The following is a 23,728-nucleotide window of genomic DNA, read 5'->3' on the forward strand; positions in this document are numbered from 1 at the left end:
AAATTTACACAAATAACTTTCATTTCTAAAGCACATTAAAGACGCTAGGTTGAGAGACATGAATCAAAGAAAGATTCATTTGAAATTTCATTTATCCTCAGATACACATAACCTCAGGAATTTACTTCCAATAAGATCTGTTCCACATACAAAAACCGATAAAAGGTACAAAATGAGTATTAAATATGTCTTCAATTTTACCGTATAGTCACTGTATATACAATAATTGTCAATATCCTGCAGGAAAAAAACCTAGAAATAGTTGCCAAAAATAGTTTTCTCTTACACAAAAAGAACAGAGTAGCCTCAAGAACAGAAAAACAAGTTGTATGACACTGCTGGGTTGTGAAAAAGCAAATAAATGTTAAGTGCAGCCTGTCTGAGATAACCAAAATGATCATAAGACTCCAAGTTAAGTCACCAAATACTGATAAAAAAATAAACACATGCCTGTAAAGGCAGAACTCCATCCCAAAACATACTGAAGTCAAAAGTGTTGCAGCACATTTGTGTTCTTGTGTTATCACCTCTAGGAATTTTTTATTTTTTTTAAATTGTCTTTCCAAAAAGACGACTCTAAAAATTATTTTAAGTAAGAGACTCAATTATAGTTATTATCTTGACAGCATCTGTATAAAACATACAGGTATCAAATATCACAAATATTAAGTAAACTGCCGTTTTTCATTAGAAAACCACTGAGTAAGTCTGTGATTGTCAGTTCCAGCTATTTTACTAGTCCTAGAGAGTGAAAAGACAATGTAAGTCTCACTCATATTACTGTAACATTTATGACTTCTGATGATTTGAGATCAAGAACACTCCCTGTCAATTAACATAAATGATCATTTGAAATCATCATAAGACAGGCCTTATATTGACAGCTACTGCAGAAGAATGGCAGCACAAGAACAGATTGAAAATATAAAAATAACATCCTTCCAGTCAGTCAAACATTTGCTGACAAAGCAAAAGCATGTCAAGTTATAGGGAGCCATAAAGGGGCATAAAAACCATTGCCCCGACTCTTAAAGGCTGAGACTGTCACACTAAGTTGCATGAGGACTTCCCAAGTTTCATTTAGACAGCATAGAAACGACCGGCGATTGAGGGCATCCCACATTTGTCTCAGGGTTCCTGAAGTGCACAGAAGCCCTCATATCCATACAACATGTCAAAATATGTTCTATACAAAAGAATCATCCAATCACAACAATTTCTGGTTCAGAATCTCCCATACCATTCGTCTTCTGAAATAGGGCATGTGTTTCTGTTTGAGAAACGAAAGAAAAGTTCAAATTTAAAATCCTTACGCAAGTGTGACCAACCAATACTTTATTTCAAAATCTACACAACTGATGCTCACCTGTGTGAATGTGATTGGCCGGTCTTTGGTGATGTACTCAGCATATTTGCATGTGAACATTCCACAATCACTTCCATTCATTTGCTGAGGAATCTCCTAAGGATTTGGAAGGCAAATAAAAACCTTGAAATTATCCTGGAGCTTTTTTGGTCAATTTAAGCCCTACGTAATGCTTATGTTGGAAAACTCACATTGGGTCTTTTACTTTTTAGAGCCCATTCTGATGTATCAAAGTTCTGCCCTTTCTTGTCTCCACTTTCTTGTTTCAGATATTTTCTGTTATACAGAGACACAATTAAGAGACTTTCGACAAGTCTAATCATGCATAATTTATTCCGTTCATTTCTTAATGGGTTATCATGGGACTCATTTTGAAAAGGCACTTATTGCAGACCCGTTTCATCATGTAATCCCTCAAGCAGCACTTACAATAATACCCTGCAGGCCTCGTCGTTGTTTCCTCCCATTGAATCAAAGTAAGTGATGCTCTTCTTACGAAAATCCACCACCTATCAAAAGGAAAAAGAAATGAGAACAATTTTAAACAATGCTACTCCTGACTTGAGAGCAAATCTATTTGAATTATTCATTCCTTTATTAAACTGACTGGAATGTATTATGATACTATTCTGAATTACTAGTAAATGTCAGGAAAGAAAGTAATGCATCTTCCATGTATTTGTCCTCAATGTGACCTTGGTGCTGGTTAGCTACTTACAGACAGGCACCAGTGCACCCCCAGGTGGACAGGCACCAATATGATGTCTACAGAAAAGATGTCCACTTTCTTGGTCCAGCGGCGGACAGCATTGTAACCGGAACTCCGCAGCTTGGGAAAGAAGAAGGTGTTGAAGGTGTAAGCAGAGGGCAGGTTGGGCTGTTTACTGCGCTCCACCAGCAGGTTCATGTAGAAATTAATAACCTGAAATGGAGGAAATATATCAGTCAGGCACTCAAATCATTAACAAACTGATAATTATGGCAATGCCTGACACAAAATTATTAAGAAGAGACTGTTCAGAATCCATTCACTGGCAGGTTTATACAGAGCCCTGAATGATGTAATCAAGCTCAGACCTCATCATTGAGCCAGTTGAGGTGGTTGAGCGTCTGCAGGTCCTTTCTGGTGATGGTGAGGCGGAAGCCCTCACTGAGAACCTCATCCTGACTGCCGCATCTCAGAGCTCTGCTCACCTCCTTCTCCATGCCCTGTGAACACCATGAGCAGTAAACACACCACTAAGTACTTTTATATTCCGCAGAAGGCAGGCAGTCATTCCAGTTTGGACTGACATAAGGGTAGGGCTGAGCGATAAATCGATAAAGATTATCATCATGATATAATATAAATCTCGGTCAGGTGACCACTAAACAGCACTGTGAGATCCAGTGTGAAGCGCTTGAATTCAGCGAAGAACACAAATGACTCTGTGATTTAAACTAGTTTAAATCCAGATGGAACAGCGCTGAAAAACAGGAGAAAAGGGGTGTGCAACAATACTTGTCATTATTTACCAAATATTTAATGTAATAACACTATCGAATTTTATTATATTATCAATGTAGACATGTATTAAATGAATTAAAGTAGAAACAATACAATTACAATATTTTTTTGTTATTAAGCTATAATGTTTGTGCATTTATACCAAATGTATTTAGACTACTGTTTTTCAAACCAGCATATAGAATAATTACATTTTAGGGATGCGCCAATATGGATACTGAGCTCCTGTACTCGTACTCGTTAAAATGTCCAAATACCAAACGCCAATACCTCACAGCATCTGATAAGTGCCATATTCAGACAAAAAAACACAGACAACAGCAGACAGTAGAATGGAGTTATTATTAGAGAGTAAGGATGTATATGTATGCAATTAATATAATGTTAAACATTCAGTATTATTAACGCCTGTGTAGCTGATGTATGTGAGCTGATAAGCTAAGCACGCGGAGTGAATTGAGCGCACGGCGGCGCACATGCGTGAGCTTGTCGAGTTAATATCCCCTTCTCACAGACATCACTGAAAAGTTTGTAGGTCAGATGTGTCAAAAACAAGTAAAACAATGCACAAGTTACCTTACTTAATGGTAGGGAGAGAGAGAGAGAGAGAGAGAGAGAGAGAGAGAGAGAGAGAGAGAGAGAGAGAGAGAGAGAGAGAGAGAGAGAGAGAGAGAGAGAGAGAGAGAGAGAGAGAGAGAGAGAGAGAGAGACTAGAAAGCTGGGCATAGAAAGATGACATAAAAAGACGTGGTTACCTAAAGAAGAGCAAAACTGTAATAAATGTACATCTGGATCAGTTGAGACGAAGGAACACTTTCTCCTCCACTGTGACAAATACACATCCTTAAGAGACGCACTGTACAGTTAAATACAGCAGATTATTCCTGAGTTCCAGTCACTCCATGAAAATTACAAATTAGGAATATTATTTGAAGGACCTGCTTCCGCTTTGGTAGCACAACATATTTATAAATGCCACAAACTAAGTAAAGAGTGAACACATGCATTAGTAGTACCATTAATGTTTATATAAATATATGTATGGATGTATTTTACATGTATTTTGTTTTGTTTATTTATGGATGTATATGTATTTTTTTTTCTGCAATGTACAATGCTTTGGCAATATGTATCTAAGTATGTCATGCCAATAAAGCAATATGAATTGAATTTTGAGAGAGAGAGAGAGAGAGAGAGCACTTCCGTTGCGTGATCATTGATGTTCGCTCACTTAGCACACACATCATTTGGATTAAAACTAAATCATGAATATAAAACAACATTATAGGGGCATTCACTACAAACAACATTTATTTTCAACCTTAAGCATCTATCAGCCAGTGTAAATGCACTAGGCTGTACTGTACTTGTCCCTCTCATTCTGCACCAATAAAAATGTGTGCGCATGTTTTGCTTGCTTCATGAGTGTTTCTGTATTATGTGAGTCGCTTTGGAGTATAAATCGCAGCACGTTTCAGAAAAAAAAACCCCCGCTAATTATATTTCTGAAAGATTTAAAACGAGTGGTTCCCTGCATTATTACAGCAAAACGCATGATTACAGTACTGAGCTGCTGCAATGGAACAGCTCTAATGTTATTAAATTGATTACCATAGACCAAACAATTAACAGTGAAAATAACTAAAAATTTTAAAATATTTTAATGGGCATCAGTACTCTGTATCGGCAAGTACCAAAAATAAAAGTATCGGTAGAGTACTGAAAAAAAGTGGTATTTGTGCATCCCTACATTTTACCATATAAAAATGAGTATGCTACAATTTTTTTAGATGTTAAAGATTGATAATGAATATAAATATACATCTGCATGCTAACTCAAGCTGCTACAACTACTATCAAATGTGCATTTCTAAGAGACAAAAAAGTTATATTATTATATTATTAGGCAACACAAACCTGTTTCTTGATTTAAAACGATATCACTCATTAGAACATGCAGAAACTAAGAAATTAATTTTTGTTTTAAGATATTTATTTTAAGGAAAATTAACGGTCTGGTCTAAATTATCGCCCAGCCGTACATAAGGGTCAGTAAAAGATGACAATTTTCAACTATACCTTTAGGAGAACTTACCTCTGTTAACTCTGGGAATTCTGGCTCCTCTTCAATAGGCTGAGGCTTTTGGATAACAGCTGCAACAGGAACCTCCTTCTCCAGAGGGACTCGAACCTTTAGCTCAACACTCGCTGGGATGGCTCGACCTTCTCCAGAGAGGCGCTGATGACACAAATGAGAGCATGAGTGATTGAACGAGACATTTGTGTCTTGGCTTTCTTCAGACTCCCGGGTACCCGAGGCTTTCTCCTCTGTACAACCCAACCTGATTTTAGATCTCGGTTTTATTGGTTTTATTCTAACAGTTAGTCACATAAAATGCAGGTGTAGCATAAAAAGAGGGAAAACTTACTCACCTGGCGCAGGAGCTGAGAGGCCAGAGCCTCCTGTTCTTCAATCAACCTCCTTCGCTCCCGAGCTCGAGAGTCATAGAGGCTAGTCCTGAAAATATACAACAAAGACGGCCGATATCAGAAGCTATTCACTTCCACAAACTAAAAGCACTGATACTTGTACATATTAGACAAGAGATAACAAGTACTCACAGTTCTTTGATCCACAGTTCAGCCTGGAAGCACAGCACACTAGAAATGGTAACATAGGGTTATGTAAAAAATGAAAAAGAATGGATGAAATGATGAAAGATAAACTCAATGTTCTCCTACCTTGAGCTTTCACGCTTCTTGCCCTGCTTCTCCTTTACAAAAATGACTGAATCTCCGTCATGAGCTAAAAAAAAGTGAAACAACAATTAAGACAACCTTGAAACTAGAATTACATTACAAACATAAAAAAGAAAGAAAGAAAGAAAGAAAGAAAGGGGACTCACCTGATGACTGTGTGTCCTGAGAGGAGGTATCCTGAAGGGCAGCTGGTGATGGAGCTGAGAGAACAGCTTGTCCTTTTGTGCTGGGCTCAAGGTCATGGGCCCATAGCTGAGGCTCTGGAATGCTAGAGGACGCACCAGGACTGGGCAGGGCACTGGACGCCTGGCTGGACCCAGGTTGGGGGCTGGGAGGCAGACTGGATAACCCGTAGGACGACACTCCAGCGCCAGAGCCTGCTGGAGAGGCACAATGAAGACGACTTTGACTGGACAACAGGAAGCTGGAGCTGAAATGAGACCAAAAGTTTTGCTGCGAATAAGAGAAACCATCAAAAATGATCTTAAAGGTATAGTTCACCCAAAACTGAAAATCCATTACCCTCATGTTGATCCAAACCCATAACTTTCAATCATCTTCAAAAATATGTCCCGCATGTAAAGCCAATTTCACCAAAACTTTAGAAAGTTCATGAAGACATTTGTAAACAATCCATACAAATCGAGTAGTTTACTTTATATGGTAAACGGAAGATCAAAAGTGCTTACTTGACGAGCTTTGCTTCCACAAGAACCAACAAGATTTGTTCTTGCATGTCAAGTAAGCACAGTTGTGCTTCTGTCTTTACCATTTTTAATGCACTCTATGCATATGTGCTAATTAATATTTAGTTTTTTTGTTTAGTGATCGTTGTTCACGAGTCCCTTGTTTGTCCTAAACAGTTAAACTGCCTGCTGTTCTTCAGAAATATCCTTCAGGTCCCACAAATTCTTTGGTTTTCCAGCATTTTTGTGTATTTGAACCCTTTCTAACAATGACTGTATGATTTTGAGATCCATCCTTTCACACTGAGGACAATTAAGGGGACTCATTTACAACTGTTACAGAAGGTTCAAACGCTAACTGATGCTCCAGAAGGAAAAGACATGGATTAAGAGAAAACCTTTGAACAGAATGAAGATGAGTAAAATGAGAAGAAAAATTTCTTGTTTTGCCTAAATATCATATTTTTTCATTTAGTACTGCCCTTCAGAAGCTACAGAAGATACTTACATGTTTTCCAGAAGACAAATTAAGTTAAATTTACCTCGATCTTCAAATTAAAAAAGTTTTCACTCCCTGGCTCTTAATGCATGGTTTTTCCTTCTGGAGCGTCAGAACCTTCTGTAATAGTTGCATATGAGTCCCTCAGTTGTCCTCAGTGTGGAAAGATGAATCTCAAAATCATACAGTCATTGTTGGAAAGGGTTCAAATACACAAAAATGCTGGAAAACCAAAGAATTTGTGGGACCTGAAGGATTTTTCTGAAAAACAGCAGGCAGTTGAACTGTTCAGGACAAACAAGGGACTCATGAACAACTATCACTAAACAAAAAACAGCTGTGGATCGTTCAGGTAACAACACAGTATTAAGAATAAAGTGTATGTAAACTTTTGAACAGGGTAATTTTTATAAATTGAACTATTATTTTCTCTTGTGGACTATATGTAAACATCTTTTATGTGAAATATCTTATTCAGGTCAGTGCTAAATAAACAATAACATGCATTTTGTATGCTCCCTCTTATTTTGGTAAAATAATTAACATTTTGCAGATTCTGAAAGGTGTATGTAAAGTTTTGACCAACTGTATGTGTGAATAAAAGTCTAAATTAAATCATATAAAGAGACTGTCTCCAGAAGACTTGGATTATAAATTATCTTAAATGGACTATAGACTTTCACAAGATCGCGGAGTGCATTCATGAAAACGGAATTACTCTAAAGCGCAGAATGCCATGGTATTCGTACGTTTTTGGATGAATAAATCAAAAGAAGGTCTATCACTTAATTAGATTCGCAACAAAGACTAGTGTCTGTGAATATTACATTGCAAAAAGACAGTTTAAATATGAATCCTGCATGTTCTGCTTGCGGAGAAGCGGTTTTGTTTACGTCACAGAACAGCAGCAGGAGTCCGATTTAATTTATCACATGAGGAGAGTGAGTCGAACTGATTGACAAGAAGAGCGAGGTGAGAAAGACCAGACGAGTGCAGAAGAAAAGGAATCCGAAAGCGCCTGTTTGGCAATATTTTGGATTTTGAAAAGCCTGTTGACCTTTGCCGTTTATCTAAGGTGATTTGGAAGTTTTTTCTAAACATTTGGTTCTTATTTATTTGGTTCCACAGTGATTGCTGTTTTTCAGTTTTGTATAATTACCTTTTTAAACTGTGTAGCCCAAGTAATTTGTTATTTTATATTAGGCATATAGCATGGTGTATTTGTTTGTTTTATTAATAAAAGTTGTATGAGTTTGATGTTGTATTTTGTTGCTTGAATTGAATCAACGGCGAAGTGCTGCTAATTTGAAAGTGAAAGTAAAATGCGCACTGCGCTTTTACAAACCATTTAAAAGTGATGGAAAGCGAGGAAAAACGATAAAACTCAAACGAACAATTGGTTGATGCCGAATTGCCGCTAATTTGAAAGTGAAAGTAAAATGCGCACGGCGCATTTACAAGCTATTTAAAAGTGAAGGAAAGCGAAGAAAAACTGGAAAACTCAAACTAATCTGTTTTGGGCTTATTTTTTCACTGAAATAAATGTTTTTGTTATTACACAGAATAAAGTACCGAAAAAAGGTACAGTTGGGTACCGGCACCGAATTTCAGATACCGTACCGGTTAAAATGTGAACAGCACCCAACCCTAGTTCTGACAATGAAAGGAAGTCTTATGGGTTTGGAATGATATGAAGGTGAGCAACAGAATGACACAATGATCATTTTTGGATAGACTATCCCTTTATATAGCTCAGGTTTAGTCACAGACATAAAAAACACACGTTTTTAAAGTAGCATGACACAGATACTCACAAATCTCGATGCGAGTGAATGCTGGAGTGAGAACTTCCATCGTGAAGGAAAGTCGACTGGCCACCAGACACCATAACTAGGAGCTGCCTGTAAACCTCCTTTTCTTCCTTACACACTGACTGTAAAAACAGTAAAGGGAAAGTCAAATTGGGACTGCACAATTTGGGGAGAAAAATCTAAATCACAATTTCTTTGATAAATAAAAAATAAAATAAAAAAAATATTCAGTTTGTAGGGCTACATAATTTGGCCCAAATTATGATTATATATCAATATGACTATACAACAACATATTATTATTATTACTACTACTATTAAATGAAAATATCATGAGCTGAACATTTGTAAATGAAAACAGTTCTGCTCTTCACTTTGAAACATACTGCGGCACATCATTTATTTAAACCGTATCCCTTGTTATTTGATTATTAGAACTCAGTCCTTTGTACAGTCCTATATACAATGAAGTAATTCTACTATTTTTTTATGCCATGAAATATTTGGTTTATTAAGCAAATCAGTATAATGAGTGTCTAACCTCCTGTGCTGTACAGAAGGCCCTGGCCCGGAGGAGGTGGTTTGAGCTGCCATGTGAAGGACTCTGGACCACTCGGATGGGAAAGTTCTTCTCATACAGGCTAGTATAATTGGCTTTTCCTGAACTGGTCTCAGATGATGACAAAAAGCTACAACAGAAACAAATTTTCTTTCAGTTTCATTACCTTGCATTTATTATACAGCAGAACAATAGCACCTATCAATATATATATTTTTTTTTACAAAAACCTAAAATCATATTACTTAATTATTATTATGATTCTTTCTAACATAAATGTCATGAATAGTTTAGATTTAATTGAACCTGTGTGGTCGGTGGTACAGAGATCTGCTCAAGCGGGGAGAGGGGGAAGGTTGCGGCATGGAGGCAGAGGGTAAGTTAACAGAGTGTCCGTTAGCTTTGTGTGTCTCATGGGGTGGATGGTCCATACAAACTTGTCTTCTGCTCGCTTTTGATATGGTCACTGACACTTCAGTCCGTAAGGAATCTGTCAAAACAAAAAAGACTATGTAAGCATATGTTATTTGCAGAAAGAAATACAAAAATGTACAAAAATGTAAAACTTACCAGATTTTGTGACCATCCTCCAGTCAACTGAACTAGATGGAGCTACAAATGAGTCCTCAAGTACATCATGTGACCGATCCCCAAACTTTATGAAAAAGCAGAAAATGTATAGCAAAGACAGAATGAATTAGACTGCGTGACAGCTTTTGCTCTTCTGTTATACCTGATCTCAAGAAAATTAAGTAAACCCACTGAGATTTGTTGAGCAAAAAAGTACCTTGTTTTCCACCCACAGAGATGCTGATGTGGCAGAATTGGCTCCAGGTTCTGATGGTATTCCTGTTTGAGATGGTCCCGGTGATGCTGGCAGCACGTTCCCCGGGTTAGGTATGACACTGTTCTTTATCCAGTACACAACACTCAAACCATGGGTCTTCACTCCTTCGGCTGCATTTTTCATTGCATCCATAACATATCCTAGAGAACAAGAAACAAAATGTTATTGTAATTGGCATGAATCAGTTTTATCATGTATTCAGAATAGTGTTACTTACCCATTCTGAATTTCTTCACCACTTTCTCCTCCTCCTGATCAACTGAATCTCCATCATCCAAACTATAAGAAAATACAAAATTGAGACAGATAAGTATCAGAAGGTATTTTATTATAAATGAACACGTAAGAAATATTTTTAAAACATAGGTGTCATTATTAATACTTATATAAAAATAAAATATATTAATAATAAACAAAAATAAGTGAATAGAATAGCATAATATTAACTTGTTATAGGTTTCTCAGCTGTTTTATTGCGGTAGCAAACGTGCAAATGTATTAGAGAAAACAATATAGATTAATATATTACAATAAACGACAAAAGAGAAGAAAAGTAAACGCTAAAAAATAAAGAAAATTAATTGTTTATCAGGAGCTTCAGACGCGCACGCGTTTCTAACGTCATCCTATCAAAACAGTCCGCGCTTTAATGAACGAACCAAAACAGTACGACTCAAAAACCAGTTTAAAGACATAAACTTGTAAGCACAAACAATAGCAGTTCTTGGACTTCCCTTACAATTATGTGCACATATAAACAATCTTTTTTTTACCAGTCTAGTGGTCTCTTTCTCCGTAATGTCCCGTCCTGATCCGCTCTCACGGAACCGGCATGAACCCCACCAGCTGGGGCTCCGTTTCGCAGACTGGGGATTCCGAGCAAGTCGTAGAACTTATTAAACATGATGAAAGTCTGAAAGCCTCGATTATAGCGGGATAAGTCCTTAGGGCTGTCAGCGCAGTCCCAAACTCCCTCTGCCCTTCATCCGCATGCCACTGCTAACCAGCTTTGTTAGATAAAAGTAACTGAATCCTTGACTTAAACACGACTAAACCAGTTCAGATAGTGCTAAACCCACACCGCTGATCTTTAGCTCAACCAGCTAACCAGCTGCTAACACGCGAGATACCACCCCAGCAATAATTACATCTGGGGTGAAGCGGGCTCCAAATACCTGCGCGTGTGTGTTAGTATCTATTGTGGATATGTTTTCCTAACTGACTCGATTTTCTCAGAAGCCGTAAACAATACGGTGAATGAGATATTGAGTACACAAAGTTGCATCAACGCCTCCCGCTTCTTCCTTATTTAAAAGCAGAACATGGCCGAAGCCCACATGTTAAAACCACGCTTTCCCATTGGATGAGCGAAGCGGAAGCGCGTCATCAGTGCGCAGTGTTTTGAAAGAGGAATGGTGGGATCAAAAAAAAAAAAAGGAATGGTGGGATCAAGTGAAAAGTGTTTTAGTGCTTTTACGTAAGCTTTAACTTTAAATACACTGTTATAGAGGGGATTAATTATTCTCATTGACTCCAATATTTTGAATCATTTAGTGATTCCTTCAGTAGCTCTTTCTGCAGGTTACAATGTTATGCCAGTAGGTGGCGATAAATGAATGTTTTATGAGCGAGTCACTGAATTGTTCATTCACCCGAGCCTTTCTAGCTTTTCTTAAAATTGAGTGTCTACAAATTTATTAATAGATCTCAGAAGGAGTTTTAAACAACATACACATTTTCCCCTTAAATAACGACAAACCAGGTCAATAATCCTGGTTTTCTCTTTGACATAAATAACATTTTAAGGTCCCCATATATGAGATGTAGGCCTAAGCTTGTTGTTTAATTTAAAAGAAAGACAACTGTATTGTATATAATATTATGATAACACCTGCACACAAATGGCTCGTTTCCACTGAGCGGTACAGTTTGGTACAGTACGGTACAGTATGTAATTATGTCCGTCTCCATTGTCAGAAGTTGTGAATGGTACCAAAATAGCGAACCATACCGTACCACTTTTTTGGTACCCTTTCGTTGGGGTACTTAGCACAGCAAAGGATACCAAAAGGGTGGAGATAAACTCACTGCAGAAGTTGATAGGTTTACTAGAATCGTCACTGTTACGGGATACCAGGGTGATCAGAGTGCGCAAACACACACACACAAAAAATACAACTGTGTATTTTATACTCTTATATTATCACACAGATAATAGCCATTTCTCAATGTGTTTTTGTCTGTTCTTGTGGACTTGTGAAACGTCATTGCCCAAAATCCCACGTAATTTTCAAAATATTACTGTTATTGTGTTAAATGTAGTTTTAAGAGTTTTTCAGGCGAGAATGTAGTTGTTTAAAACTCAAATCTGGTTTATTTATAAAGAAATAGCGCCTATTTGAAAATTTGCTGATTTCGAAGCTCCAGGTGATCACCGGGTGCTCCGTGCTCATGTATCCGTCTCGAGCAGCCTTACGCTCGGCTAGTCCTTCCGACATTTGCCGCTGGCTCTGATGTCTCTGTGGTGATTAAACGAGAATCAATTTGTTTTGTGTATATTTAACAGGCATTCGTGGTCTCATGAATCTATTATTTGTTCCTGGTCATATCGTTTTGACTGAGCACAAAGTTTAACTTTTTATTTATTTTGAACTTTACCGTAGTAACTTGCAGCGCTGACTGTAGCAAACGTTTGACTGTGAATTGTTTGCTTTTGTCTTTATTTCCTCTTATATAAGCCTCTTATACTTTGTTATATACTTTTATAATGGCTATTATTGTTCATTGACATAAAAGAGGCAGAGGTGTGCTTATTGTCGCACTTTATTGTCGATCGCTACTTTCCGGCATACACCACGCCTATCAAGTAAAGGGTACTGTTGTCAGTGGAAATGCAAGCCTGATCAGGGTTACCCATACCGAATCGTACTGTACCATACCGCTCAGTGGAAACGAGGCATAATTAACCTCCTAGTTCTCTTTCATAGGTTCACTCAACGCTGCGTAAGCTAAGATGCTTTGGGAATGTCCCTGGGCATGCCGATTGTCTGAAGCCCTTATAGAATCATGCCAATTCATTGGCTGATGGCGCGGATGCCGTCTTCGACGTTCTTACGTCGCCTCCTTATACTGGCGAATGCACCATCTGCTCCTCAGATTTCTCTGCCTTCACGAAGCAGCCATATTAGCCCTTCTGTTGCGATTTTTCTGGCCAGATTTCGATCGTTTTCTCTTGGGATTTCTTCGTTTGCACTTCGGCGACTGCAGTAGTGGAACTCTGTTCTCTTTGCGTTGAAGTGCCATGGAGTATCGTCGCTGTCAGCCGCAGTGTTCTCACTTCATCGCGAGCGACGACCCGCACAGTAAGTGTGTTAAATGTATGGGTTTCTCGCACGCGCGCAAATTCTTCGAAAACTTCCGTCTCAAAACCCTCTGCACTAGGCTCGCGGTTTTTGAGAGGGAGTCATCCGTTTTTCCCCGTCGCTCTCCGGAGGCCACTGAGGAGCTCGAGGTGATGGAGAGCAAGCAGACAAGCCTTGCCTTTTCTCTCCCTCTCTCACCTGAGCATGTGCGCGTGATTTCTCTGGTTGAATTCGCGCATGAGTATTTATGTCCGTTTCCTTCGGGCTAGATGACGTGTTATTCACAGCAGTGTCCGACACTGAGGATTTCGGGCCTGCTTTAGCCGATGCTTTCCCGCCTATGCGTTCGCTCACCCTTGGCTGGACATGAGGCTATACGCATTTCCACCCGTCAAGCTGATTCCGGCAGTTCTGTGCAGGGTGAAGGAGAGCGGTGTCCGTCTCCTACTCATAGCCCCGTTCTGGCCATCCCAGACGTGGTTTTTGGAGCTGATTCCTCTTCTGTATCGGCCCCCTTGGGAGATTCCGATCAGGCAGGCCCTGCTCTCTCAGCTTCAGGGCAAGATCTGGCACCCTCAACCCGAGATCTGGAAGCTGTGGGTATGGCCTATTCAGGGCCACAGGTTTTGATTTCTGGTCTTCCTGCTGAGGTTCAGGAGACTAAAGCTAGTGCCAGAGCCCCCTCCACTAGGAAGCTGTACTCTTCCAAATGGAAGGTCTTTGAGTCTTGGTGTTTGAGCCAACGCAGTGGACCCAGTTAGCTGCCCTGTTCAGTGCTGGAGTTCCTGCAAGAGAAACTTGCGGCAGGGGCAGCTGCTACCACCTTAAGGGTTTATGTTGCGGCCATCGCCGCTCAGAGAGAGCTGGATGAGGTTCCCCTGGGGAGACCTCAGATGGTCTCTGCGTTTATGCGTGGTGTCCGGCGTCTGAGACCAGTATGCCCCATTGGAGTTCCTTCTTGGGACTTATCGGTCATCCTTGAGGGTCTAACGGTAGCCCCATTTGAGCCCTTAGAGTCAGCTCCAGAACGGATTCTGACTCTCCAGGTTACTCTTTTGTTGGTGCTAACGTCTTTAAAAAGAGTTGGGGACTTGCAAGCTCTCTCTGTCAAAGAGATGTGTATGGACTTCGCCCCGGGTCTGGTCAAGGTGACCTTATGGCCTAGGCCTGGCTATGTTCCTAAGGTTGTATCCGCATTGTTTCGCTCTCAGGTGGTCACACGTCACTCTTTCCATCCTCCTCTCTTTGCTTCAGGCGAGGATGAAAGGCTTCACATGCTCTGTCCTGTCTGAGTTTTGAAGATCTATGTGGACCGCTCCAGCCATTTCTCACGCACAGAATTTCTCACTGGGTGAGGGACGCTATTTCACTGGCTTATGAGGTGCGTGGTCTTTCTTCACCTCTCAGCGTTCGGGCCATAGACTGTAAAAAACGATGGACGACGCATCTCCGCTTCCTTCCACTATAGAAAAGTGAAGCGAATACATCTCAGTATGGCCGCTACCATCTTGAGTAAATGACGTCATTTGGAGCCCGAGTTTGCGCAGTAGAGATTCGTTTTGAGCCAGAGTCTGCGCAGTAGAGTCGTGAGGTGGAGCCGCGGAATCAAACTTCCGCCCAAACTCCCGCAGACCCATTCAACCATAACGACATGCCCTGTTTTTATAGCATCAAATTACTAGCTAAAATCGAACTTATCACAAAAACGAACAATTGAACATATATCAGCGTGATAACAACTACCTTAAATGACCAAAACCATATTTCGGAAAATTGTATTGGAAGTGTAATTTATTTTTAAGTCCCATTCATTTACATGGAGAGGGTGGGGTTTATGACCTGTACTGCAGCCAGCCACCAGGGTGCGATCAAAGAGCCCGCAGCTTCACTTTTACAGATGTGTGAGACACACCCGGTTCGGGCATAGATTCTATATATATCTATGGGCTCGGGCGCATTCTACTAGGAGCGTTGCTTCCTCTCAAGCTCTTTTTAGAGGGGTCCCCCTAGAGGATATTTGTGTAGCAGCAGGATGGTCCTCTACGCACACTTTTGCGCATACCTTTACTTATATAGCGCTTTTTACAATGCAAATTGTGTCAAAGCACTGCACAAAACCTTGGGAGAAACCAGGCTCAGTCGGGGGGCAGTTCTCCTCTGGCCAAACAAACCAGCAGTTCTTTTATCAGGTTCTATAACGTGGATCTTGACACGGCTCCGGGTTCCCAGATTGAACCAGCCGTGTATGCTGTCTGGTTCGTAAACGGGCCAGATAGGGCAGCGTTTTTAGCTTGGCGTGTTTGGTATATTGTTCCCAAAGCGTCTTAGCTTACACAACGTTGAATGAACCTATGAAAGAGAACGTCTCAGGTTACTCGCGTAACCCTTGTTCTCTGAATAGGGAATGAGATGCTGTCGACAGGGGCCTTTTCGGCAGAGAAATCTGAGGAGCAGATGGCGCGTTCGCCAGTATAAGGAGGCGACGTAAGAACGTCGAAGACGGCATCCACGCCATGAGCCAATGAACTGGCATGATTCTATAAGGGCTTCAGAAAATTGGCACGCCCAGGGACTTTCCCAAAGCGTCTCAGCTTACGCAGCATCTCGTTCCCTATTTAGAGAACAAGGGTTACGCGAGTAACCAGAGACGATTTCTTTCTTGTTTTTGTTTGTTTGTTGTTGTTGTTTTTATGCCAATTTGCAACTGAAACATACTTGTCATTTAATAATTTCATATTCAATACATTTGAATAAATTCCATTTATTGGTCACACACTGTTTCTACTGTTTGTACTGTTCTACAGGAAAAATGTATAATATGTAGCACTACATTCTGTTTAAATCCAGCTACAGTGATTATGCACTCTTTTAGTGAACACTTTAAATCTATGTATACATCCAAAATCATTTACAACTCATTTTCTTCAAAAATAGATCTGTGCTATGATAATACATTAATAATCCTCTTTGGAATGAAAAAATAAATCAGATTTATTAACACATATAGGCCTAAACAAAATAAATAATGCTCAAAAAGCATATCTCAATCAAGCTGACTTTACAATGGCAGCGAAAATCAAAATAGAAAATTCCTATGAAATACTAAGGTAAATTCAAATAGAAGCACTGATTATTTAAATAAAATTTGTACAAATTAACTCAGAAATGTAAATGTTACTTTGATTCATATGTGCACTCCTAAACCCCGCCAGCTATTTTAAAATAAAAACTTAACTCTGTTATGAAAATATGCATCACAATATCTAGTTTCTCAGAATGATTTGTTAAAATGTCCTCATGCTGTGATATCACATATGAAACTTTTGCAGGGTAAGACAGAAAGAGGAATGCGGTGGACATCGATGGATAAATCCTAAAACACAGTTTCACCTCAATGTGATGCTCTAATATTTCATGCATTTTCACTGCTAATGACATCATACAGGTTTCACAGTTGACAGCAGTGTATTTAATATATTCTGTTTTGTTTTCTATGACACCAGTTGTAAAACTAGCTGAATGTTGTTAAAGTTTTACCAGTGTACATAAAGCAATGTATATGCAAGACCTCATGACACCACATGATAAATGCATGGCACATCGTAAAAGCTGAGGTGAGCTTAAACACAACACAGTGCACTGAAGATCCATATCATGCTGGAAGGACATGATCTCTCAGATCAGATAGACAAAAGAAGAGTCATTGGAGCATCAGTTTAACAGCACAATCACTGCCGTTCAGGAGTTCCAAACAACTGGAGAAAGAAAGAGAAGATGTAAACAATGTCCAGGTATATACTGAGGGTGGCGAAGATGTATTCCTCAGGACTTATGGTGTATTGCTTTTTCCCCATCAGCATCTGTGTGTCAAATGCCAGGAACTAAAAGACAAAAGAGAGATTAAAATAATACAATGACAATAATTACTAACAAACACAAGGGATAATGCTATGTCCTAAACACCTTATCAGGATTTATTTAGCAATAATGATATATTGACTGTACATTATCCTTTTACTCTGTTACTCAAACAAATAAATAAAATGCATGGGCCTTTAAACCCTATGAAGCCTACTGTTATCATATTTGATACACAAAGGCCTCTAAATTAAAAACTTTCCTAAAAAAAGTTTCCTACTACATTCCTTCTTTTGTCTGATTGACAGTTTATACATTTTAGCAAGTAAAACGCATTTCAGTAAATGTCTTTTTTTTCTGTGAAATCTTTACAGATTTTAATAAATATGAGAATAACTTTTATATTGTTATTTCGAGATGAATACTCAACAACAACAAAAAAATACTAAACTATTTTTTTGCCCTAAAAGATTTCTGATTATACCTAATGTCAGACTTTACAGGAGTTAATACTGATCTGAGTTTAAATGATTTTAGAATTATGTACCATGCAAAACAGTATTGCTCCCAAGGCAGCGTACACGGTGTGCAACCATGGAACCTGTAAAGAGAAAAGAGAAAAACGAGAAAGTACATTCTTATTTCTGTGAATATTAAAGTCCAGCACCCTGCTGAGAAATAAAAATATCTACCAGTCTACTGCTAGCATAGGTACTTACATATCCAAAGGGCAGGATGACTGCCAAGAAAAGTCCACAAATAAACAATACTGTGCAGAAAACTAACAGCACGCCTTGGTATGAAGTGATATCAATCTGTAAAATCACAAATATTTGATCAGAATAAATATACTCCAGATTACAGTTAAAAAATTATTGCATTCAAGAAAAATGAAAATATGTGTTGCTTTTAAAAATACTAACCTTGGTTTGGAAGCTAAAGATAGTAATAACAAGACACACCGAGGCAGTAATACCCAGGCAGATGATGACAGATTTAGTATTGTAGTAGCTAGAGAGAGGGGAAATATTGACATCCTGTTATATGTAAAACTATTTCACTTGAATTCATTTTTTGACATAACACAATATACTGTGCAAGTATGACAAAGTGGAAATATGAATATGAAACCACAAAATATGCAGAACATGTTTAACATTTGTTGTTAGCGTGCATGAAAAAAAAACATAATACACATATAATGTGAGACTTTACCTGGACAGCATTCCTGTCATGTACGAAAGAGACAGAGTCTAAAACAAGAGGAGAGATTAATGTTTAAATAGAAGAAGACTTTCTATTATATGTGAAAACAGGCTTGTTCTTGATCAATAGTATTTGTCATATAATAACTAGTTTGATAACCAAAGACTTAAGGTCGTTCTGGTTGTTTTAATACTCACAAAAATAATGAGCAGAATCAGATTCCATGGGAACTGCCTCCTGTAATTAGAAAAGATAGAAATTATATAATATATCATATTATATATTATATATATAATGTGCCAATTTAGCTCAAATAGAAGTTAATTGCCAAAAAGTATATATATTAAAAATGATTTTAGATTATAAATGATATGATATGATAAATAAAAAAATATATTATATTATATTACTATTATATTGATATGCATTTGTATCTCTACAAATACACTCACCGGGGTCCACGGCAGCAGGATAGGGTCAGATATGTGACAAAAAACACTGCACTGTTGAGAGAAAAAGACAATACAGCCATTATACATTCACAGTGGATAACAGTGCATAGCACCACATAAAGTAAAAACTTGCACTGTTACTGAATTACTGTATTGTATGCTGTCTATATTCAAACTGAATTTTAAGATTTGCATTTGGTAAATGTCAACCCAAAATAATAGATTGTACTTACTATGATGCCCAGTACCAGCCAGGGTTGGTCTGTATGTAATATTTCACAGGTTCACTACAAGTTAAGCAAGACATACTTGTTAAACAAGCTTGAAAAAAGCAATAATGCATTATGAACGTTTATTCAGCTCACACACTCACCAGAAAGTGAAAACAGCCACAAAGGCTAATGTGACAGATAGCTGGAGCATCAGGATGGTGTACACCTACAGGAAATAATATTACATTAATTCACTCCATATTGTCCACAGCAGCTCAGAACCGCTAAACAGAATGCAACAATACCTTGCGGATGAATATCCTCCTGATGTTTTGGTCATCCCAGCTGAATTCTGTTAGCCTCTCGCTATCTTTAGGATAATCTCCACTATAACAAGGGCTTTCACCTTTCAATACCAAAAGAAAATATTAAGCATTTTGTTTCTCAAGTTAAAACCTCCACAGTGACTGTCAAGGGTGATGAATGCCATTAGTGTTCTATAGTATATAGTGTCCAAAATACATTTGCAGTCACTGAATTAACAGGATAGTCAACAATGCCAATTCTGTCATTATTTACTCCCCCTTGTGTCCTTCAAAACCATGCAACAATCCATTTATTTGTTCTGTCACTGTGAAACATAAAAGAAGATTTTTTTTTTGAAGAATGTTGCTAAACAAACAGTTTTGGGTGTCATTAAAAGAATTCAAATTTTAGGTGGACTACCCCTTTAATAATCATTTTAATGTGCAGATCAGTTTAAAAAGGAAATTCACTAAGAAAAAAGTATTATTACCAGTAGTTGCCTCCTCGTAACTTGGAGGAGCTGAGGCCATCGGCTGAGCATCCGAGCCATTGTTTGACTTGTTTGTCACTGAAACCTGTGAACATATTAAATTTGTTATATGTGCACTCAATGGCAATAGCATTTCATTAACTATTATAGATAGATATTATAGAATGATTCTTAAAAGAAGCCTGTGTTGTTAGAGAACCTGTTATTCACTGTAATTCAGTCGGTGCAATATTATTTATTATAACAATATTTTTATTTATAGAATGATTATATTTTCATATGGCTACAATGTACATGGACTGGTGAATCTGTGTAATGCCATTCAAAAGTGTGTGTTTTACATAACTGAGAATGGAGAGAGTGTGTAATTGATCTGGCCATTATTTATCAATGACTAATTCACTGTAATAGGAGAGTTTGCTGCAGGTAAACGATATTACAAGGCACCTTAAAAGATGCTTTGCTCCTGTATATCCTGATCCATTTAATTCTAGAAGCTGAGAACAAACCTTGCTAACAAAAAATAAAAAGCATATGTAATTGAAAGCATAAAAATTGAACAGAACCATAATCAAAAATATCTGTATATTTACAACACAAAAAATGTCTTGTAGACCTTTTCTAACTCTTTGCTCATGCAGTTGTAAAACGTTATAATAGATGATACCAGCAGGCTTCAAGAAATCAAAAATATCTCAATTTAGCACTACAGAAATCAGTCCAAAAACATTAGGAACAAATCCAAGACACGACAAAGCTTCTTTCAGAGTCTCTGGATCTTTATTAATCAGAGAGGGCCCCGCGGCCGCGAGGTTATCAATTAAATTTGAAGGTGTGTTCGACTTGAAGCGGCGCTGCGCAGACAGATCGGTGTTTGACATTGAAGTAACGCAAGAGATATAAACAGCTCTGCATGCTTTCCTATTCTATGGACTACTTGCACAACTACTTTCGCGTTCTACTTATTACGGCTCAGGAGTTTCCGGTTAGCGTTCAGCACCTACTTACAGACAGTTTCTCATGAGAATGCAGATTATTACATTTTAGCGTTGGCATTTCTTAAAAAAAAATAAAAATCTTATTCTCTGCGTTAACATGAATTATCTTCAACCTGCTGAAATGTTCTTATAAATATATTTCTCTTCCAAATGTGCATTCTGAATAATAAATAAATATAATTCCCCACTAACTTGCCGCATCAGCGCTTGTCTTCTCATGAACAGTATTTTTCTTTTACTGATCATATTTCATACCTGTTGAATGTACAGTTTTAAATTAATTTGACTGATAAACACCCTTACGAAAATTAACCATGGTTTTACTATAGTAAAAGTACCATTACCATTTGTACAAGTACCATTTGTTTAACAACACTTTTACTACAAATAGCTTACCATAGTTAAACTATGGTCAGTGTAATAAAACCTGAGTTAATTTGTAGTTATATGGTTTAACTTCAATTGCAATTTTTGGTTTGATTTGTAGCCAAACCATGGCTAATTTTTATTGTTTGTGTGCGTTGGTGCTTTTATTCGAGCCCCTACTGCTTATCCCAGTGTTTAAAAGGCTAGTTAGGCTTAGAGCACTGACACCCTGTGATGAAACATGATTACCAGCCACTGCTTTCTCAGATCGGTTTATGTTGGATTAAAACTTCAGGTTCCATAGAGTTTGGAAAATTCTGTACACAGTAATCATCAGAATATGTCTTCTCCTGTCTCTGAAAATAACCGGATTTTGAAATCATCCCGCAAACACTCATTTTATTAGGCGTTTAAGTCAACTAGATGATTACAGCACACTGAAAATATACATAACCGGAAATAGCTTAGCCATAATATTTCAAAACGGAAATGCGTCACGAGGCTCAGCGCAAGTAGTCCATTGCAGTACCTTGATGTCAAACACCGATCGATCTGCCGAGTGCACATACAGATGACGCACCAGGGCTGTACAGTGCCTTTAAAAACATTTAATGACGTTTTTGCTCCAAACTCATTTCATAACATCAGTCGAGTGTTTGAAATAAATTCCTTTTGTGATATGACGTGATTTCATATCACAGAATGAGGCAAAATCATTTTATAATATTCTATACAGTGACAGAAAGGCTATATCGATTAGCATTGCATTATAAATATACACTATGCATATAAAAATATTTTATTGTTCTGTTCTTCAAGCCTGAGATGGCTTGAAGAACAGAGATACACCATTTAGTCACAATCTATATTTATTGTCTTCATTCTCATCAGTTCAGTCATCAGTTAAAACGTCCATATTAGGGATTTCCAACAACGTGATTTTTGTGAGTATTTAATTCTTATGATTTTATTTTTTTTACTAATGGTTTTATTGCACGAGGTGCACCCTCCGAATACCAGTATGACTGAAACAGCTACAGACTACACCTTATTTTGGGTAAAAAAAATAGGGAAAATAATACTTCTAAGTTTTTCTCCAGTGTAGAGGAGTTTTTTTTTCTTCTCTCTCTCTCTCTCTCTCTCTCTCTCAGTGGATGCATAAAATTTAGAATTAAGAAATTACTGTTAATGATTTTTAATCATAATCCTTAGACCTTTCTAAACAATTATAGTTATAGACCTCCTGCTTGTTAACAGGTCATGCTGCAGTTTTCTGTAAAATAATTGAATAATAATCATAATCAATAATTATCACTTTGTTTAATGTTTTTAGCTAGCACTGCTAGCATGTACAAGGCATTACAGCTATTCAGACCACTGAATTCACAGACAAGAAAAACTCCTTGCTTTTGGTTAATAGCCAGCATTTAAAGTCAAACGATACAATCATAAAGCATTGTAAAGGAAACAAATGCTTACCTTTCCCTGGGTCATGGTCTCAGATTTTAATCTAATTTGGTTTACTTAAAAAAGTCTTTGCGTCTGTCTTCAGAGCTTTAGTGTGTAGTCTCCGTACCTGCCTGAGATGCTGCAGACAGACTGTGATGATGCTGTACTGCTGTAATGACCGCAGCTCTGTGAGCACAAACCCCCTCCCTCACTCTAAAAGGCACATTCTAGCAACATCGAGGTTTTAAAACACCATTGACTGAGGATCGGACTGTACCAATCAAGCTGGCAAAAGAGGGGGGCAGCCTTTTCCCCATGACAAGCATTAAACATTTGTCCAGAGAGATCCAGAATTTTTCCACAGCACCAAAACAGGAAGAAGTGTAAGAGGATGAAAGACAGTAGAACATATTTTATTAGATATTTAAAGGAATAGTTCCACCAAAAAAGAAAATTAGCTGAAAATTTACTATATATAAAAGGTAGATCAGTTTGTTTCTGCATCTGAACAGATTTGGAGAACTTTAGCATTCCATCACTTGCTTATCGATGGATCCTCTGCTGTGAATGGGTGCCGTCAGAATGAGAGTCCAAACAGTTAATAAAAACATCAAAATAATCCAAATAAATGCAGTCCATCATTAAACACTATGAAAAGAGAAACTTTGCGCTTGTAAGAAACGAATCCATCATTAAGGCATAGATTCTGGCCAAAATACAAGACAATACTTCATAATAACGCTTCCTCCATCACCTGTTGTCCACTCGCTTCAAAATCCATATTTGTTTAGAGCTGAATTGGACTGTTTCACTTGTAAACGGTGATTGATCTGTGATCCTTATTCAGACGAGACATTTTCACAGAGAAGGCAATAGTTTGTATAGAGAACTCTATTTAGAAGCAATGGTTTGAAGTTTTATTACAAGCAGTGGACTATAACAATTATGCATCTGGAGTGGTGTGGATGACTTGTGGATTATTGTGATGCTTTTA

General features: G+C 38.0%; 2 protein-coding genes across 2 annotated transcripts; both read right to left on the reverse strand.

Moving 5' to 3' along the window:
• Positions 1-78: 78 nt before the first annotated feature.
• Positions 79-11,396, reverse strand: LOC306860782 (sentrin-specific protease 1-like). Its single transcript, XM_079402699.1, has 18 exons — positions 10,809-11,396; positions 10,253-10,314; positions 9,976-10,175; positions 9,759-9,843; positions 9,495-9,678; positions 9,171-9,318; positions 8,633-8,751; positions 5,780-6,063; positions 5,616-5,679; positions 5,496-5,534; positions 5,307-5,391; positions 4,969-5,112; positions 2,444-2,575; positions 2,085-2,288; positions 1,796-1,875; positions 1,558-1,642; positions 1,367-1,462; positions 79-1,270 (listed from the first exon to the last, which is right to left on the reverse strand). Exons 1-18 carry the CDS (start codon positions 10,937-10,939, stop codon positions 1,208-1,210), a joined length of 2,205 nt encoding a protein of 734 aa, XP_079258825.1. The 5' UTR covers positions 10,940-11,396; the 3' UTR covers positions 79-1,207.
• A 4,750-nt stretch (positions 11,397-16,146) lies between these two features.
• LOC306860449 (protein lifeguard 2-like) lies at positions 16,147-23,009 on the reverse strand. The gene is made up of 12 exons (XM_079402176.1): positions 22,765-23,009; positions 19,922-20,006; positions 19,431-19,531; positions 19,287-19,351; positions 19,147-19,200; positions 18,914-18,964; positions 18,659-18,698; positions 18,471-18,508; positions 18,179-18,266; positions 17,975-18,070; positions 17,803-17,856; positions 16,147-17,278 (listed from the first exon to the last, which is right to left on the reverse strand). The coding sequence occupies exons 1-12, from the start codon at positions 22,777-22,779 to the stop codon at positions 17,126-17,128; spliced, it is 840 nt and encodes a 279-aa protein (XP_079258302.1). The 5' UTR covers positions 22,780-23,009; the 3' UTR covers positions 16,147-17,125.
• Positions 23,010-23,728: the final 719 nt, after the last annotated feature.

This window comes from Barbus barbus (genome assembly GCF_936440315.1).
Source record: "Barbus barbus genome assembly, chromosome: 41".
In the NCBI taxonomy this organism is placed as follows: Eukaryota; Metazoa; Chordata; class Actinopteri; order Cypriniformes; family Cyprinidae; genus Barbus; species Barbus barbus.